Source organism: Octopus bimaculoides, chromosome 18 (genome assembly GCF_001194135.2).
Source record: "Octopus bimaculoides isolate UCB-OBI-ISO-001 chromosome 18, ASM119413v2, whole genome shotgun sequence".
Classification (NCBI taxonomy): domain Eukaryota; kingdom Metazoa; phylum Mollusca; class Cephalopoda; order Octopoda; family Octopodidae; genus Octopus; species Octopus bimaculoides.
In genome coordinates, this window is record NC_068998.1 from 19,296,423 (window position 1) to 19,311,093 (window position 14,671).

Consider the following 14,671-nt stretch of genomic DNA (forward strand, 5'->3'; position numbering starts at 1 on the left):
ATAGAAGTTGTTTCCTGTTTGTTTACAGTCTTTATTGCACCTGAACATCTGCCACAAACAAAAACTAACTTCCTAGTTAACCTGCCTTTGATGTTGCTGCACCTCTTATGTGTCCATAGCTTGCACCGGGTACATCTTATAGGGTTACTACCTACTCCTTTTCTACATACTGAGCAGGGCCATCTACCTGAAGGGGTTTGTGTTTTATCTACCTTCCTACTTATTAGGATTTTGGTTTTAGCTAGGTTGACTCTAAGGCTCTTCAATTCTAGACCTTGCTTCCACACCTGAAACTTCTCCTCTAGTTCTGATAGTGACTCCGCAATTAGGGCAAGGTCAATTATGTTTATAGAAGTGTGACATTCCATGGTAGGAAAACATCACACTGAATCATCATTGTTGTCGTCATTGTTTAACGTCCGCTTTCCATGTTGGCATGGGTTGGACGGTTTGACTAAGGACTGACAAGCCAGAAGGCTGTACCAGGCTCCAATCTGATGTGGCAAAGGTTTCTATAGCTGGATGCCCTTCCTAACACGAACCACTCCCAAAGTATAGTGGGTGCTTTTTACGTGCCACCGGCATGAGGGCCAGTCAGGCAGTACTAGCATTGACCATGCTTGAATGGTGCTTTTTATGTGCTACAGGCACGGAAGCCATGTCAGGATATATGAAAGCTAGAAAGAAATGAGATAAGCACACTCTAATAATGCATAATTCATTATTTTTTAATGCCCTCTTTTCCATGCTTACGTAGGTCAGACAGTATTAGTTGAGGCAGATTTTCAGCAGTCAGAATCCCTTCTTATCACCAACCCTCACCTGTTTCCAAGTAAAGTAATATTCCCCATGAACAGACATATTTTCACAGAAGACTGGAAACAAAGGATGTGATGGTGACATTTATTTACAACTATCACATGAAGTCAAGGAAAGGAGACAGTAATACACACACACACATACACGTATACATATAACAGGTTCCTTTCAGTGTCCGTCGACTAAATCCACTCGCAAGATTTTGGTCGGCCTAGGGCTATAGCAGAAGACCCTAAGGTACTATGGAGTGGGACTGAATGCAAGGCCATGTGATTGGGAAACAAATTTCTTACCACAATTACACCTGCACCTAAATGTGTGCATAAAGAAAATGGTGCACACATGAAATGAGAAAGAAGCTGAGTATAAGAGGAATCAGTTGTATTGTGCAAGAGAGGAGACTGCATTGGCACAGATGTGATATCTATGAAAGTAGAGTTTTTATAAAGAAGAACCAAGAAATCCATGTGAAAGGAACCTGAAGAAAACATGGAAAGCAGTAAAAGGTTTTAACCTCAAAAGGCTTAAACCTCACGAAAGAGATGACTGTGTAGTGACGTCATTTGGCGCCAAGGTACAGTCGCCATTGCTGCGTTTTTATCCACGCATGTGTGGAGTTCAACATCTAAGCGTTCCCGCTTTTTTCATTCTCTTTTCTCGCCAGCCTGCAAAGAGGTAACACAGGTCCTACAGAGCTCTCTCACATGAGCGTGGTCGTGTCAGGCTGTCTCTCCGACAATTCAACTCTGGGGACAGCTCACAGCGGCATTCCGGCGTCTCAGCAACCAATTCAAGGCTGCCTATTTCATCCATAAAATAAATATTGTTGTGTTGATAGTTCAGAGTTCTGCGTTTCGTTGTTATTCCGAATTTAATATAGGAAAGCAGGTGTACACCTAATGGTGTATAACCACTTTCCTAAAACTGTAACAAGTGGTGAGATTATCAGCATCATGAGTAAATATATAATAAAAGTACCTACTCTTGTATTTTACTGATTTAGAAAATTTTTTACGTTTTAACCAAACAAATTACTAATAACTGAAGTTATTTAAGGAAGATTAATTTTTCTGTAATTATGTCCACTGTTTGCCTATTAGAAATTTTAAACTACTTGCAGCAAGCCACGTGACTGACTGTTGAAAACCAATCAATTCACTTCCAGTGGCATGACTTGTAGAAAATTCCATGTTATAAACTAAATTTTATTCTACATCAAGTTTAAATGTTTTGAGTACATAATTATATTTAAAACACATGTTTTTATATAGAAAATTATTTAGTTAAGCTTTCCCTAACACACTACATGTAACATTCCACCACACATTGAGCAGTCCCACAAGCCAAATTTCCCTCAAACCACATCCTATGTCTAAAAATAGGATGCATGCATAGAATACTGTAGTCCTAAATACCTATGTCTGAATGAACCTGGGAACATCATCTAAAGTCTAAATGAAGAATGAGCCAAGGTTAACTTCTAACTGGTTACTCAACCCACTGGAAATAACACCCAGATTTTCTAATCACAACCCATTATCTTAAAAGGAAAGATACACCTAGATGCACACTGCCTAATAATAAGACAGAATAGTACAGCCTGAAGTCCTTTCATCATAGATCTCTTCAATCATTGCTGGTCAGATGATCAGAGAGCTAACAGTTGTTATTTTCATTATCATCATCATCCTCCATTAACAACTTTTACACATTGAGCACTACCACAAACATTCCAACATTTTAGTGCCTTGACTTTTTCCATATCATATTTCTGATTAAACACACTGCTTCTGTTTCAATTAATTTTGAAGAATTTAGTAAAAGAACTATAATTATTAAGCTGGTGTTTGGAAGATCCATAAATTAGCATGAAATCTTAATGGAAGACTTTAATTTAGATTAATTTAGAACAAGAAGTTTGTATTACAGATATAGGGTGGTCTCGGGCAGGTTGATATCAAAAGGAAGATGGTTTAAGCTGTCAAGAATTGCCTAAGACACCCAGAGCTGCTCATTAGCTAAGCCATCACCTGAGAACCAACACATAAGAGAATCAATGGTGTGCAAAACCATAGTCAATATCTTGATGGAGGACATCAACAGTAGTAATACTGCTGGCCTTGAACTGAAACCAGAAGCAATTATTATAAATATAATAATTATTATTATTGGAGAGGCAGCAAGCTAGCAGAATTGTTAGTGAAGGGACAGTAGCTAGTTCTGAGGTCACCTAGAGGTTATCATCAAGGCCACAGGCAGGTTCATCAAGTGAGATCAACAGAACATGTCATGAAGACAAACTGACCCCAAAAATGTGTGTGTGTGTGTGTGTGTGTGTGTGTGTGTGTGTGTGTGTATATATATATATATATATATATGTACACACACTCATATATACATATATGTACACACACATATATATATATACAAACATACAGATACATGAGTGTATGTATATATATATATATACATACACAAACATATGTATATAGATGAGTGTGTATGGTGTGTGTGTACATGTGTGTGTATACACACACATATTATACATATATGTATATATTATATACATACATATCATCATCATTTAATATCCACATTCCATGCTGGCATAGGCTGGACATTTTGACAGGCTGAGTCAGGCCTGAAGATTGCATTGTGTATCAATGTCTGTTTTGGCATAGTTTCTATTGTTGGATGTCCTTTCAAATGCCAACCACTTGGGTGCTTTTTCATATTACTAATGCTAGTGAGGTCACCATGTATGCTGAAAGTTCAAGATCCTGTTTGACTGAGTGGAGCCACAACAGAGAGGGAAGTGACTTTATGCTATGTGCTGAAGGGTGAAAGGGAGAAGTGTGTAGAAGTTGAGTAGGACTTGAGAATAATAAAATGTGTGGTTGGGTAGAGATTGAAAAGTGTATAGGAAAGTGAGAAATAGGAAATGGGTGAGAGTGAATATTATGAAGAACATGAATTGAGTGATAAGTAGGTGGAGGTAGGGAAGAGTGAAGTGTAATTGACAACTGAAGAAATTAGGTAAAGTTGAGGGGGTAAGGAGGAGGAACGAGAAAAGAGAGTAGAGAATGATACTACTAATAATAATAATAGTAAAGTAGACAAAGGAAGAAAAAGAGAGATGGATGAAAAGGAGAGAGGGAGACATTTGATAAGGTAAATTGTAAGAGGAGGGGGTGGGGCAGATATAGTGAATGGGGGAAGGTGATCAATGTAAAAAGTGGGTAAAGACAGTATTATAAATGACAGATAACAGTGAAATGCTAAAATGTGCAGTTCTGATAATATTTAATTACAGTAGCAGAATAGTGCAATTAAAGCAATGATGGTAGTGGGAATATCTTGAAGAGGAATTCAAGAGTAGAAGGAGAAACTTCTCTTAGACATATGTAACAACACATTTTCAGCTGTGAATGGCATCATTGGATTGTACAATGCATGTGTTTCTGTGTCTTTTTGCTTCACCAGCTACAAATTTTCTCTTGTACTATTTCCATAGCAGCAGGTCTTCTCAAGTCCAAATGCACTTGAATATGTTAAATATGATTTTACATGAACATATTCTACTCAATGCTGCTTCGTGAAGCATAATTTAATTCTAGCTTAACCAAGCTTTATGCACATCAACAAACTTATAGTGTGCTGTTTTAATAAGACTATTTTCCTTCTTATGGAGCTGTAACAGATTTGGTTTTTGTAGCTGACAAAGCAAACAGAAGCAGAAAGGTATGCATCCTACAAATCAGATGTTTTTACATATTATACATACATACACACACACATACATAGTCCCACCCATGCTAGCATGAAAGATGGAAACGATGATGATGATACACACACACACACACATATGCAAACACACAGACATTTCCTTAAGCCATGTTTGAACTCAGAATCATTATTTTGAAATGCAGAATTCCAGCATTCTTAACCACAAACTTTATAGCTCTTCAATTGATTCAATAATGAGAACCAGGTGGCTTCAATGAGTGTTTTCTTTTTCTTTTTTTTTACATAAAATATTCCACAAAATAATCAACTTCTTCAATAATGAGAGTTGAGAGTGTCTAAGTAAAGAATACGACCCTGTGAATACTAAACCACGAACAAAAATATTATTCAAAGTATAATAAACACTGTAGACCTCCTCTCCTATGTCAATCATTAACAGGTACTTCCTCTCAAGAAGTTTGGAGAGAACAGTATTAAGCAAACTCTACACTCATGTCTGGTATACTAAATTTTTAGCACAACTGACTGCCTATGAGGGTCAATTCTTTTATCTTTTGGTTCATAGGCAGTTAGGTAGGCAACTGAAATTATCATCATCATTTTCGCATCCACTTTTCCATGCTTGCATCACTCAGATGGAATTTATAGGGGCAGATTTTCTAAGACCAGATGCCCTTCCAGTTGCCAAGCCTCACCTGTTTCCATTCAAGCTAATATTTTCCCATGTTCTCACAGAATACTGGAAACAAGTGACACAGCTTGTCTAACAATGACAATTATTTTAAAACTATCATGCAATGTCAAGACAAAGTGTCATGATCATGCACACATACAAGTGTGATCACCATTTAACGTCCATTTTCCATGCTAGCACAGGCTGCATGGTTTGATAGGAGCTGGCATGGCCAGGAGACATACCAGGTTCCATTGTCTGTTTCGGCATGGTTTCTACATGCTGGATGTACTTCTTAATGCCAACCACTTTACAGAGTATACTAGGTGTTTATGTGACACCACCATCAGTGCTTTTTATATGGCACCAGCACTAGTACTGACAGGGTCATCAGGTACCTTGCAAGACAAAATGCCTTGACTAGGAATGAGGATTAGTATTTAGTGGGTGTGGGTTTGTGCCAGGTGAGTTAAGGTATAGAGGGGGCAAATATAAGTGTCTTTCTGTGGAGTAGAAAGGAGAGTAAGATGCAGAGAGTGATGGTGAGAGAGATGATGGTGGAGATGTGTTGGGATATGCTCACAAGGGACATTGAGGTGGTGAGAATAGGTGAAGTTATAGAGAGGCTTGGGCTGGGTGAGTGAGCAGGATGAGGTAGCAAACGTTGGAGAGGTTCAGGGGTGGGGATTGCAGTAGATATGTGATGGCACCGAGGGTGATAGCAGGTAAGCAGAGAGTTGATGATAGAGTGCAGCACAGGGTGGAGAGAAAAGATGCAAAAAGGAAGTGATTGGTGGAGACAGTAGGTGGGGGAAGAAAGGTAACTAAGAAAGCAAGGGGGTGTAGTATGTACCTATTCTGCTCTCAGGTAATAAAGGAAGGGATGGGTGTTAGGGGAGGAAATGTGGGTGGGGGAAAAGTTGACAGGGCAGAGCCCTTCATGGACATGCATTATCAAGTAGGTTTTAGGATATCAATTATGCTGTAGTGGGCAGGTCTCCATGAGTATAGAAAGTTGCTCGATATCTCAGTCTTTTGTCATCTCTTTTGCAAGTATCAGTGTTTCGAGATCAGCCTTGATCCTATGTCTTCTTGGGTCTCCCTCTTCCACAAGTTCCATCCACTTTAAGTGATCAGCACTTCTTTATGTGTGCATGTATATACATATATATGTATGTATGTATACACATATATATATATTTTTTTATATTTATACAGTCACCTTCCTTGGTTGCACTTCCTCTCTCAGCTTGTAAGCTACACTACTCGACAACTCCACTGAGCTGGTGACACATAAAAAGCACCCAGTACATTCTGTAAAGTGGTTGACGTTAGGAAGGGCATGAAAAACAACCAATCGGAGGCCGGTACAGCTCTCCAGCTTTCCAGCTCCTGACAAACCATCCAACCCATGCCATAATGGAAAACAAACGTTACCTTTTTTTCCACCTCTTTAATTTTCTCTGTCGTTCATACTTTGTGTAATAACATTACACAGAGTATAAAATTATATATAATTATACATGTAAATTCGTCATCTGAAAGTTTCCACCTCTTACTTTCTTTCATTTTGTATGTATACATATGTACATATTTTGTATTTGATGTATTTAATATATTTAATGTCTAATTTGTTTATCCCCATAATTGCTTTTATATATGTATACACACTGGTTCAATATCACTTCATTAATGTTAGTGAATTGGTTACTTAATCATTTTTTTGTGTAGGTTAAACAATCAATCGTTTTTTTTAACCAACACATTAGACAAATAATCAATTAGTTAAATGGCTAGATATTTAACCAATTGACTAACAATAAAAAAGTGATATTGAACCAGTATGTGATTATTATTGTTGGCATGACCCTACCAAGACAAAATTTGTTTCAATACATAATTTCACAAGAATCTTGCACACCAAATACAAAAATGAAATATGTGTGTGTGTGTGTGTGTGTGTATGTATGTATGTATGCTTTCAGTTTCCATCTACCAAATCCAATCATAAAGCTTTGGTCAGCCCAGGACTATAATGGGAGACACTTGATGATGATGCTATGCAGTAGGACTGAACCCAAAACCATGTGATTGGGAAACAAACTTAGTTCTGGGATGAGACCCACTGCATGAACCCAGAACCATGTTTGTTTCCTAATCACATAATTCTGGTTTCAGTCCCACTACACAACACCTATCCCTCTCCATCCCATACACAACCAAAAGCTCATCGCTCTAAATCATCCAAGAAGTTCACTCACCGTAACCTTGCTGTGGCAGTTAAAAGAGCTTGGTCAACAACACTTAGGGAAAAAAGTAATTTAACCCACTGCTGCTAACCTGGACAGCTTTTTCCGAGTACAACTCCCGCAAAACTATTATGTACAATGCAAAGGACACCTCAGTAAATCCACTAATTTTCCAAACTCCCTAACTACAGTTGACTCTTTAGGTCCCTTGTCAAGAGAATGTACTAATTTCACAGAATGCTCCTTCCCTTCACTTCTCCACAACAAAGGAGCATTCCCAAAAAGAAAGCTTTCTCATTTACTGCTTCCTTTGTACCCAACTTCATCCTGTAGACACTAGGTAAGTTCCCTATCCATTCTACCAACCTCACCCCAAGTACCTCTAGTCAGTTCAAACCAAGATCATCTTTTCAATCAACAGCTTTCCTAAAAGATAACATCATCATGGCATGTACTAGTTGTGCTCTCTCTGACTCACATGATATCAACTCTGGTGTGCCTTAAAGTCCAGTTTTGTCCCTAGACTTTTATATATCAACAACCTACTTGCTTCTCCACCTAGCAATGCCCAGTCTTACTCAAATGAAACCACTCTTCATTCCTCCTTAATCTTCCAAACCCAAACATTATCCAGATGCAACAGAGAAGACTCATGCCAACCTTATCCCCTCCAAAAGCAGATACAATCACTACACATCAGGGAAAAAATATCACCCCTGCCTTCCCCTAAACATGAATAACACACAACTAGAACCCACAAAATCTCTCTTGAAGACCACACATCCTCAACACCACAAAGGCCAGCCTTCTTTTCAGGATCAGAAAATACTTCAGTCTTTAATTACTTATCCTTTATAAAACTTAGGAGTATTGCTCCAAAATTGGAGATAGTGCTGCTGCTACACATGCAGACATCTTAGACTGTGTCACCATCATCATTTGACATCCACTTTTCCATTGGTCAGACAGAATTTGCTGAGACATATTTTCTATGGTCAGATGAAATTCCTGATGCCAATCCTTACCTGTTTCCCAGCAAGATAATATTTCTCCTTGGCTAGACATAATTTTCATTTACAATCATCACATGATGTTAAGACAAGGATATACATACACACATATATATCTACAGTAGGCTTCTTTCAGTTTCCATCTACCAAATCCAAAAGTCACTCGAGACCAATTGCATAGGGTCATTCTCCAACATACACACCAACCTCTGCCACACAGACATGCTGTCTCCTCTTTCTACCTTTTGTATGAAAACTGAAGTAGACTCTGCTCCATAGAAATGGCTGATCTTATATGACTTTCATTGGAACACTCTCAACTCATCCTTTCTCTTCACTTTCGTTGTGTCCACCACATCCAATCAGTAACCTCCAGAATGTCAACTCTCTTAAATTCTTTCCCTGCAGCTATTGACTTGCAACTATTCAAGAGAAGAATTACTCACATTGATCTGTGAAAGCCATAGTCAAACAAAAAAATATTTTTTTAAATCATAAGAAGCTACAAATTATTACTTAAATCAAAGGCAAGAAATACTCCTTCACTTTTGTAACATACTAATTAAAACTTTTAATGATCTACTTGTAGAGTCATAAAATATATATAATTTAATCCACTTTCTCAGAATAAATTCCCTGAAATTAATGTCTTTCTATCCATTAATCTCCACACTGCACCTAAGCCTCTATTCTCAACATATTAAAACTCACCCTCAACATACGTCAGCAACTCACACACACACACACAAATTTATTATTCTGACTGGATTCTGAGTGGTTGGATACAGTTAGGATGTCTGATATTACTGATAAGTTCACAGCAAGAATGGCAGCCTCTACTGTAATTTCTCTAAATGAATTAGGGTCCCAAAATTGCATTCATTTTCTGACTACAATCACATTTAACCATATTAAATGTTTTCTAAGTGTTTGTGTTGATGGAAAGCACACTCAAGTCACACTTGTCATGCAACTGTAGTCTTCCAATTAATCCATTTTACATTTCTAGTTCACCATGCCATATTTTCCAGTATACAAGTCAAATTTTTCAGTGCAAAATTTACAGCCAGAAAAAACAGAGGTCAACCAAGACATTGGCAGACCAAAACAAAACTTCCATGCAAAATGCAACAGGATTTGGAAAAACAGTAACAATGTTTGAATGTTTATAATATATGTTTACACTATATAGCACAGTGCTGGAAAATACAATACCTCTCACATAGATTCAGGAATTTTTCAGGAGACACAAAGAATAACACTGCATGACACAGTAAAAAGCTATATAACGCAGACATAGTCTACCAAGTTGTGAAATGGGTGTTAAGTTAACACCCTACCGTATAAAAACATTTCTTGCAACGAAATCATCATCAAAATGCAAAATAAACAAGCCTGTCTTGAGCAAGGTAGACTTAGCTTGCTGCCCAGTTAATACCTGGCCCTTGGATACCTTTAGATGAAGTCCACTCAATTGAAAGCTTTCATGTCAAGTTTCCAGTTTCTTGATAAATTACTTCCTTCTCACCAGTCTTGGACATCCACAAGTGTCTTCCGGAAAAAAATACAGGATAGGACTTGGAATGAGATATAGAAAGTTGTAATTATGGAGATACTAGTGTTTCGTTGACATACTGTTACATCATGTTTTTTGAGGTTGTGATTATGTAGCTAAGATATTTGCTTTCCAACATGGTTCCAGGTTCAGTCCCACTGCATGGTACCTTGGGCAAGTGTTTTCTACTCCAGCCCTAAGCCAACCAAAGCCTTGCAAGTAGATTTGGTAAGCAGGAAACTAAAAGAAGCCTATCGTATATATATATATATACACATGTGTGTGTGTGTGTTTCTGTCTCCTTGTTTTGACATTTCGTGCTAGCTGTAAATGACTGTGACTGTCATTCATTTCCAATACTCTGATAAGGACGACGATGATGTGAAAATATGTTTGACTATGAAGAAATATTACTTAGCTTGGAAACAGGTGAGTATTGGCTACAGGAAGGGCATCCAGTCATAGAAAATTTGCCTCAATAGACTCCAACCAACCAAGGAAAGAGTGGATATTAAAATGATGATAATGATGAGCACTAAGATGTTGCAGAACTTTCTAAATGAGATCAGAAATCACTGCAGATCTTCAGCTGAATGACTAATTGCTGCATTATCTGCAAGAAATAGATCCTCAAAACACTTTGTGTAGATATCTTCCTTTATCTTGAAATTCAAGACATTGTAAAATTTTCATTTAACTTTGGATAGGCATACAATCCTACTTTAAGCTCCAACTAATGTCACAGTTTTCATGCAAAGGAATAATACACAAGGGTTCTGTTTATTTTCATGAAACACTGGGGAATTATGTAACCCTGCTTCATTTTCCTTGACAAATGTCAAAGGGTTTTCTTCAAGATTTCATGAAACATCTTTACTATACAGATCAGCATCCAATTTTGGTCACAATCTCAAAATAACTATCTCAAGTAATAAAATTACAGAGAATGGTTTTTGTCTATTTTTTTTCTCAAGGGACACTCTTATGGAACTACTAAGATCTACTGAGATTTAGAAAGATGAGTTAGAGCTATAAGCCAATTACACCATGATTATTACAAAATTGTTGAAAACCTAGATGTATATCATTTAACATCCATTTCCATGCTAGCATGGGCTGGATGGTTTTACAGGATCCAATGGGTCCAAGGACTGCATCATGCTCCAGTGTTTGCTTTGGCATGGTTCCTACAGTTGGATGCCCTTCTAAATGCTAACCACTTTCCAGCATGTACAGGATGGTTTTTTTTTAGTGTTGAGGGAGGTCAGCTTTATGTTAGGAGACAAGGGATTAAAAGTACGAGAAAGATGAGGATGAAGCAGTTTCTTGAAGAGGATCTACCAAAAGTGCACAATATAGGCTCTAAACCGTCTCCCAAGACTCATGAGCTTCCTTCTAGTCAATCTAAGATATTTTACCAAACAGTAACGAAAAAATTCACACAATCAATCAAGAAGATATTCATGAGGTTTGCATGTCCTACGTTTTAAAGAAAAATATAACATTCCTGAACTTAATGTCAGCATAAAGAATAACCCAGAGAAATATTTTTGCTTAGATAGCTGTCTTACGTTTTATACTGTCAATAATAAGAAAGATAAATTGGAAATTAATTTTAAGAATTTCTTATGACCACGACTTGTTAATAACATTAGAAATCTCAACACTACAAATTAATAGCCAATATCCATTCATGAAAGCTACAGAGTCGTCCCTTCCCGGGTTTTTGATTGGGTTAAGCCTTTCAGCCGTAAAAACAAAACTTGCGCGTGAATAATTTAATCAACTATGGAAGCACAGAAGTAACAAAATGAGACCACTAAAGATAGTTTTACTGCATTTTAGTTTTTTAAATTTTTTAAAGATATGACTTTTTCAAAACAAAAAAAAAAATATTTCCGATAGACAAGTACACTGATCCATAAAACTACATCTCCACCCTATTTTCTCAGTTTAAATACGGATGGAACAATTTTCATTTGCTAACTATTGAACTATAAACTAAAAGTTTAAAATAATCATCTCTGTATAGTTTAATTAAAAAACAATCAAGGAAAAAAAGTGTAAACCTTTTTTTTTTAATGATTTAAGTTTTATCAAGTACGGGACACCATAAATACTTCGCCCACTAATACACGTCAGGTCGTGTCGAAAAAAAATTTACACAATGCTCTATTTTCGAACTCGTTGGTAATCACTAACATTGAAAATTCTTATTAACATCTACAATGAAAACATTAACAGCAATCACCAACATTAATAAAATGAAAACACGTTTAGAAAATGTTCACAAAAACAGAAATGGTTCAATTTCCTCGTATATACATGTATAATATATATACATCAGTAAAACAGAATCCGAAGAAACCCATGACGTTCTGCGTAGTATGTTATCCAACAGAAAATAGTACAAAGAGAAAAGTAGTTTATTCTTAAAACTTTTCATTAATTATCAAATTTTCCTAAGATAAATTAGCTGTTATCATACCTATTTAAGGAAACTAACGTTCTTTTTCATTAAATAAAGTGACTTTATCTAAAACACATTAAATGTAGCACGTTACATCAGCCGCCATGGTGGATGAATAAATAAATAAATAAATAAATAAGTTATGATGAGTATGTATTTTACTGACCAGCAAATAATGAATTCCTATCCAACCCAATGGAATGGATACTGATAATGTCCACATTCTTAGACTGTTCACGGAAGTATGAAGCCAGTGACTGGGAAACGGTCGATTTGCCCGAACAAGGCAAACCACATAGAATAACCAGCGGCATTTCAGACACTAAAATGGCCACCACTGTCAGAACGAGGCGACAACCGGTCTCTGCAGGTTTGAAAGCCGTGTGTTGAGCTTTTAATAAGCTGACTTAGGTATTTTAACTTGGCAATTACAAAAGTTGCCGAAATGCTCTGGTCACTGATGTTAAAAACAAATTATTAGAAAATTTTAAATAATTTCCAATCTTATACATTGCCAAATCTTTCGTTGAGGATTTCGAAAATTCCTACGAAGAATATTTTCAATCATTTAGATGCTTATTTTTTTTATTAAATCTCGATTAATATTTGTTTTAGATATGAAAACATTGATTTTCAAAATGACTTCTTCGAAACTTGCATGAAAAATAAATGTGTTATGTTTTATATAGCATCACATTCTAAACTGTTGTGTCCAATACCATTTTTATATTTTTCTTTCGGAAATGATGAACATGTGCCAGATATATCAATAATAATACTGGTAATTCTTATTACAACAACCGTCATTCCTCCATCTTTATGATTATCAAAACAAACCTTCAGAGATTAATTCATTCGCCATGTTCTGACAGTTAAGTCATGTTACATGCTTTTAATAAATTTTTTTTAATCATAAAACAAATTGGTATTAGTAAATTGGTTATTAATCAATTTTGACAATTATTCATTTGCTAAAAAAAAAATCTTTGATCTATTTTCTGCTAGAGAAAATAACTGATTGGCAGAAAGCATGGAGTAGCGGGGATCGATTTCACATCTCTGTAACTAAAAATGTTGTAACCAGTTAAATGTATTATATTACATAAAGCTTATTTTCTAAGCTATGAAGAAAATTATTTCGATCAAATCAATCAATCGTTGTCGTCCAGTGCTTGCTATATCTGCGCATACCTTTGTATGTCCATGCATAGAGAGTGGGGAAAGAGAGAGAACGAGAGAAAGTACGATAGAGAAATTAAAAAGTTGTTTTCATTTATCTTTCCATCTTCCTTCGAAGGAACTAAATATGTTTAGTAATTTCACTTTGAAAACTTATGGAAGGTAATATGCATTAGTAGAATTGAAATAAATCGGAAGGTTTTTATAATCAAATTTTCGAGTATTAAAACTGTTTCCCACCAAACCTATGTATGCAGGTATAATTTGGTCAGCTGAGAAGATAGATATCGACATCAGTTGACCTGCTATTGAAAAGATAACGGTTTTCGTCTTAATCTCTTATTCGCCTTAACGTATCTTTTTCTCTCTTTCAACTCGATTAAATTTTGCAATTTTTTTTTTTCCAGATAGAGATTTCGTCAATTATCTCAGACCCAATAATTTTATTGATACTTGGATGAATAAAACGAACTTTGTGAAGCCTACCTCACTGTGGTATTTATAACTGCTAGAGATAACAGCCAAATTTCACCCTACTGCCCTACATGTTATTTTACATTATCGGTGGCATTTCATGCCAGAAAAAAATACGGGGTGGTCATTAGCTGGAATGCTATTGATCATAGGGTAATTTTTCAGATTAACACCCGCACGATTTTCACTAGGGTGTTAGGGAATTCGTCCTTAACCCTGACCCTAAAACCTTAGTGAAGATCGTGCGGGTGTTAATCTGAAAAATTACCGATCATAGACCTAAACTAAAACAAAAAATATTCAGATTACGTCTCAAAATAAATTTTGACATCTAGTTGATAATGTGTAAATGAGTCGAGTTCACTTTTCAGGACCAATATTACTACAGGATGATAGAAACCTCATACTACTTTACTACTTGCTCAGGTCCGAGGCAAAAACCAGCCCATTGCTAGGTTTGCCCAGTAAAGATTCTATTTAGTCACAACATTATTA

At 36.3% G+C, this 14,671-nt stretch overlaps 1 protein-coding gene across 1 annotated transcript in view; it reads right to left on the reverse strand.

Moving 5' to 3' along the window:
- The window catches only part of LOC106882785 (protein KTI12 homolog), a 19,977-nt gene extending 6,616 nt beyond the window's left edge, over window positions 1-13,361 (reverse strand). The window contains exon 1 of the mRNA XM_014933570.2: window positions 12,690-13,361. Within this exon, the coding sequence (XP_014789056.2) occupies window positions 12,690-12,837 (148 nt within the window). The 5' untranslated portion in view covers window positions 12,838-13,361. The remainder of the gene's footprint in view (window positions 1-12,689) is intronic.
- Window positions 13,362-14,671: the final 1,310 nt, after the last annotated feature.